This window comes from Taudactylus pleione, unplaced genomic scaffold (assembly GCF_031769625.1).
Source record: "Taudactylus pleione unplaced genomic scaffold, aTauple2 ptg000095l, whole genome shotgun sequence".
NCBI classification, from domain to species: Eukaryota; Metazoa; Chordata; class Amphibia; order Anura; family Myobatrachidae; genus Taudactylus; species Taudactylus pleione.
In genome coordinates, this window is record NW_028284497.1 from 5,574,829 (window position 1) to 5,580,828 (window position 6,000).

General features: G+C 47.9%; 1 protein-coding gene across 1 annotated transcript in view; it reads right to left on the bottom strand.

Annotated features, from left to right (window-relative positions):
• Positions 1-5,726, bottom strand: part of LOC148526531 (protein kinase C delta type-like) — a 39,498-nt gene extending 33,772 nt beyond the window's left edge. The window contains exons 1-2 of the mRNA XM_088470165.1: positions 5,114-5,726; positions 3,386-3,486 (exon numbers count right to left, since the gene is read on the bottom strand). Of these exons, the coding sequence (XP_088326291.1) occupies positions 3,386-3,486; positions 5,114-5,726 (714 nt within the window). The remainder of the gene's footprint in view (positions 1-3,385; positions 3,487-5,113) is intronic.
• Between the last annotated feature and the right edge of the window lie 274 nt (positions 5,727-6,000).

Sequence of the window (6,000 nt, forward strand, 5' to 3'; positions counted from 1 at the left end):
TTGGGTCTCGTTGCCGCAAGCCCCAGAGAGATTTCGGCTCTAACAGCCGAAATCTCTCCCACTGACATCACTCGTGATGTCAGTGGGGCCGGCCCCAAACGGAGGCGTTCACATGGGAATGCCTCCATTTGGGGAGCCACTCCCCCGGCCTGCCCACCAAAGGGGGCATGCTGTCACTCAACATCGACAGCATGCCCCCTTTGGTACGAGACCCGGAGCGATGGTTTGCGACCGGGTCTGAATCAGGCCCATAGTAGCTTGTAATGTCCATTGACACCTATGTTATATCCAGACACTCCAAGTAATTAGAGATTCCGTGCAATCCATCATACACCTGGACTGGGGTCATGGTGCAAGCATTGAAACATCCGTATTGTGCCAAACACTTCAAGTAAAAGACCCTGTACTTATACGACGGTATAAGGACAGGATATTTTACTTGAAGTGTTTGGCACAGAGCCACTATATAAAATATTATGTGTAACCATGACTTGTCTTTGATGGATATTGTGAGAAATTGTTTATGCACAATACGGCCAGAGAGCTCTTCTGCCACGCAGAGCTGTGTATGCAATTGTAGTGGCTAATTTTTTATGTACGCCCACGTAACAGCGTTCAAATTGCCAGGCATGCCTGCGTTTCACTAACCACCTCCTGTCAACACCCCCAAAGGTCACTTCCTGTCAATCAATCTGCAATGGGCCTCCGTGGTCTATATGAATGCACAGCGAACGCACTGCTGCCTTCGTGCACGTGTACTGCGATGCATGCGCAATGGTAAATAATCGTCTAATATGCGTGCGATTTGCAGTTGCGTTCATCTCTGAATCAGGCCCAGTATCATTATGTTTGTATATGTGTTATTACCTACTTGCATATACTTGGGATTATACCTATTTACGTATACACTCTGGGCCTCATTCAAAGGCGGTCGTAGGATGCAAGCGGTCGCTCAGAAACAGGGCGGCCGCTTGCATCCTGAACGGCCGCCTCCATGTCAGTCGTTAGGCTGTGGGTTAACACCCACAGCTCTAACGACCACTAAGGGAGATGGTCGCGATGGTCAAGACCATCGCGACCATCGGGGCTTACGACGAGACCCTAGGGTAGGGTCTCGTCAACCTTAAGCCCCAGGGAGCTTCCTGCTCTGTTTGAGCAGGAAGCTCCCCACTGACATCACTGATGATGTTAGTGGGGACGCCCACAAAACGGCTAGCGTTCCGAAAGGAACGCCTCCGTTTGGCCGGGCACGCCCCCCTGCCCGCCCAGCAAACGGAGCGAGCTGTCAATCAAAATCGACAGTTCGCTCCGTCTGCTTCGAGCCCGCTAACGACAGGTGATCCATCGTTAGCGGGGGCGCGCGCATGCGCACGACGGAGCAGTCTCCGTTGTGCACATGCCCTGTGGACCAACATCGAGTCGGTTGCGAGCTCTCAGCGCTCGCGACCGACTCTGAATAAGGTCCTCTGTTTATATAGTTACCAAGCAAACCCCGATAAGGATGTGCTGATGCACTTCCAGATTTACCGGAAGTAGACGCCGCCGGTTGTAGCCTGACGGGTCCATGCTGGAGACTCACATTTGAATATTTAATGTGAGCGTTTTATGATGTACATTGGGCCTGATTCAGAGTTGTACACAGGTCACACAGCAGCTGAAAGCATCTGCAAAAGTATGTAAAAGCAGCAAAATACTTTTCTGATCCACAGCTGCATCTAAAAATACAGCATTGCATCACCTGCATGAACATCGGTCATCTAAGTAACCCTCAGCTTACCCAGGATGACCGTGAGTTTCACGCTTCTGGGACCAGTGAAGCTGCGTCCAAGTATGCAGCCACTAACCTTGGTATGCCCAGAAAACAGGGCTGACATGCCACAATTTTCTGTAACGCTGGCCATTGCCACCCCTTCCCCATTCCCAAACGACCACAGCATGTCAATCATGCTGCAGTTTAGCGAGCACTGTGACCGTTGTGACCATCGGTGGTGTTACCATCGATGGTCACAACTGGCAGCTCTAGACGTGGGGCTGCAGCGCAGTCCAAAATTCAAATAGGGGAACCACACCAACTGTCATTTCAAATGCTGCCAAACATACTGTAGATGGCCGGGACTCACTGGCAGTTGGTTTGGCTCCCCAACTTGAATTGTGGACTGCGCTGCAGACCCACCCCTGGAGCCACCACTGATGGTTACTATCGATGATGATATAGCAAGTGGCCATCGATGGTCAACAACTATGCAATGGATGACCTTTGATGGTTTCACCAACTGATGGTTATTCCTGTTCTTTGACTGACTGGCGCATGGACCAATCAGAACCTGGGGGCGGGGCTTTGCAGGTGTTGTGGCGGAGCTGTGCTACGTGTCCCGATACCTTTAAAAAAAATCATTTGGTTATGCTGTGCAATCGATGGAGGGAAACCATCTGGTTCTCTCCCATCGATGGTAAAAGCATTCATCAACGGCCATAAACCATCGATGATTATGACCATAGGCCCTTCATATGTTTCAGCTGCAGGCCCATGTGGAACTTAATCTGGCACTGGGTAATTTTAAACTAGTAGGAAGTCAAACTTTACACTTTTGCACAGTGGGCCTGATTCAGAGATGGACGCTAATGCGACCGCAACTGCATCTCCGTATGCAACGCAGTTGCTAAAATATGCTAATGTTAGCAAAGATTACCCAAGCATAAAGATGCCCACTATTGCCTCCACACCTGCGTACAACTACGCATACCTACTTAAACATCGGTACCATCAAAGTTCATCGGCGCCCATTTTACCCTTGCGGCAGGTCGGACTACACGCAGGCCAGGGAGCTCTTCTGCCATGCAGAGCTGTGTATGCAATTGTAGTGACTAATTTATGCACGCCCACGTAATGGTGTTCAAACGGCCAGACACACCTGCGTTTAGCTAACCACCCCGTCTCCACCCTCAAACGGTCACTTCCTGTCAATCAATCTGCAATGGGCCTCCGTGGTCTGCGTGAATGCATAGCAAACGCACTGCTATCTTCCCGCGTGTGTACTGCGATGCATAAACATGCGCAATGGTAAATATTCGCTTGATCTGCGTGCGATTTGCAGTTGTGTTCATCTCTGAATAAGGACCAGTGTATCTATCTTTAGATGCTATCTATAACCCCAAATACCGTCTCCTAATAATACACCAACCACACCACAGAGCACAATGAATTGATACTGTCACAGCCCCAGCACTATAATTACATGTAATGCAGCAAATACAGTGTGGAATATCATTAGGTGGATGGGCGAATCAAAACTAACATTGAATAATATTGTGCTGTAGCTTTTACTAACATCCCAATACAGACATACAGTAATTCCCCTGTGACAACTGAAACCTCATTACTTACCTTTCCAAAGCCACCCTGGCCTAGCTGACGGAAGAACGTTAGTCTCTGGATGGTGTGAGAGACTTCAGATCTGAGGCTGGATGACTGATCACTGCTGGTTTCTAATGGAGTGAAAAGTGAGATGAGAACATTTCAATAACGCCCATATATAATAGAACATTAAGGGCCTATTTATCAAATGTTTTTATTTTCATAAAATTATGTAGAAACTGCAGTTTCTGCATAATTTTATCCGGCGGTAGGCAGTGCGTCCGCCGGCTTCCCGACTGTTTCCCGTTGCTATGAATTGTTGCTATGTACTAATAGCCTTATGCATGGGATTTCAGAGAATCTCCTGCAGAAGGCTAATTAGTACTGCAGATCACAGTCCCCATTATTATCAATGAGGACTACGATCTGGCCCCTATGTACCAAATTCCAAAAAGCAAATCATGTTGGAGTTTGGCGCCATTAGTTTACATCTTCAGATGGTGTAAACCACTTTAAGTCTATGGAGGCGTTACTCACAGAAGAGAATCTTCTGATTTCCGATGAAGTGTCAGATTCCCCTGAAGGAGTTTTTCACAAATTTTCACTATGCGTCTGCGAGCACTTTTATGCGAGTTCGGGCTGCCATCAAGTGCGACCGTTGTCACGATGACTCGCACCTGCGAGTATATGGCATTTAAGTGGACTGAGCCCTTAACCTGAGTATCATTACTCCAAACCAGAGCTCTTATTTGTCTCTGATGCAAAAGAGCAGCTCCATGGCAAAGACAAAGGGTCCTATTCAGACCCGCTCGCAAGCGCCTGAGAGCTCGCAAGTGGGTCGATGGTTGCCTCTGCACACGCGCAGCGGCTGCACTGCGCGTGTGCAAGCCCCGGAGCGAGAGAGAAATTCTCTCGCTCCAGAGCTTACTACAAAAGGGGCGGCTGTCAATGGTGATCGACCGCTCGCCTCGTTTTGTAGGCGTTGCGGGGGGTGGCTTCACAAACGGAGGTGTTCCCATGCGAACGGAGCCGGAAGCTCTCTGGGGCTTGCGGTAGAGGAGACCCTACAGCAAGGGTCTCCTCGCAAGCTCCGAAGGTCGCAATGGTCTTGACCATCGCGACAATCAACCACCCACAGCCTAGCGAGAGGCCAGGGGATGCAGCCGCCCTCATTCAGAGCGAGCGCTCGCATTTTGCGAGCGCCTCCGAATGAGGTCCAAAGTGCACAGTAATACATGTGGTGTATATGGTGCTTTACATATTACTGATACTCTTAGGGGAGATGTATCAAACCTTGGAGAGAGATAAAGTGGAGAGACATAAATTACTAACCAATCAGCTCCTAACTGTCACTTTACAGGCTGTGTTTGAAAAATGAGTTAGGAGCTGATTGGTTGGCACTTTATCTCTCTCCGCTTTATCTCTCTCCAAGGTTTGTTACATCTCCCCACAATATGTAATAGTTTGGTTGTAGTCCTTGGGGCACAATGTTTAAGCCCAGATATAACGCATCACCTCATTACTAATAAATACAAATATTTTCATTGATAAGCATTCTTTGATTACTAACCATTATTACCACTAAATTAAATTTTGATGCAAGAAACTTAATATGTTGTAAATAAATACATGTAAATGTATTTTCAAGTAATAGTAACAGAAATAGAAGCCTCGGCACTTGTCTACTATAGCTCAGCCTAGCAAAGGACATTCACAGTGTTTGTATGAAAACAGTTTGTATGTATGAGTTTCTCTTACCCCTTCTCTCTGCATCTACGTGATGTTCTTTGCTCTTCTCCTTCTTCTCATCTCCGGTCTTCTCCTCTGGGCAAGATGACAACTGCCTGCATCTCTTCTGTCTCTTGACGGCAACCTCCTGCTCTTCATCAGAGGGGTTAGAAATAATCCTCCTCTTGCTGTCATGTCCGGTCTTCTCCTCTGGGCAAGATGACAACTGCCTGCATCTCTTCTGTCTCTTGACGGCAACCTCCTGCTCTTCATCAGAGGGGTTATAAATAATCTTCCTCTTGCTGTCATGTCGCTTGCTCTTCTCTGAGCTAGATAATAGTTTCCTCCCCTTCTTGATGGAGACCATCACCTCTTCCTCCTCAGAGGAGTCAGATAGGACCCTCCTTTCTATGTCATGTTCGGTCTTGCTCTTCTCTGAGCTGGATGGCAGCTTCCTCCATCTCTTCCTCCCCTTCTTGATGGAGACCTTCACCTCTTCCTCCTCGGAGGAGATGGAAATGATGCTCCACTTCATGTCATATCCATTCTTGCTAAGCTCCTCTGAGCTGGATGATAGCTTCCTGAACCTCTTCATCTGCTTCTTGATAGAAACGATGCTCCTCTCCATGGCGGCCTTCTTCATCCCTGGCTCCCAACGGTCACTCTTCCACCAGTGGTTTGAAAGTAAACAGCCCAGTTGCCCTGACAGCAGCTGCAGCTTTCAAAAGTGGCATGTGCCATCAGTGGCAGTTACCTGCCCATATCCCTGTGCTACATACATGGTGTATGCTGGGCAAGCCTATGCGCATGTAACATCAATAGCATGTGTGCAATTAGCACTGGATTAAATAGGGGTTTCCTAATTTATGGGATGGGAGTAATTTTATCAATTTGGATTGATCAGATTAAATTGTATC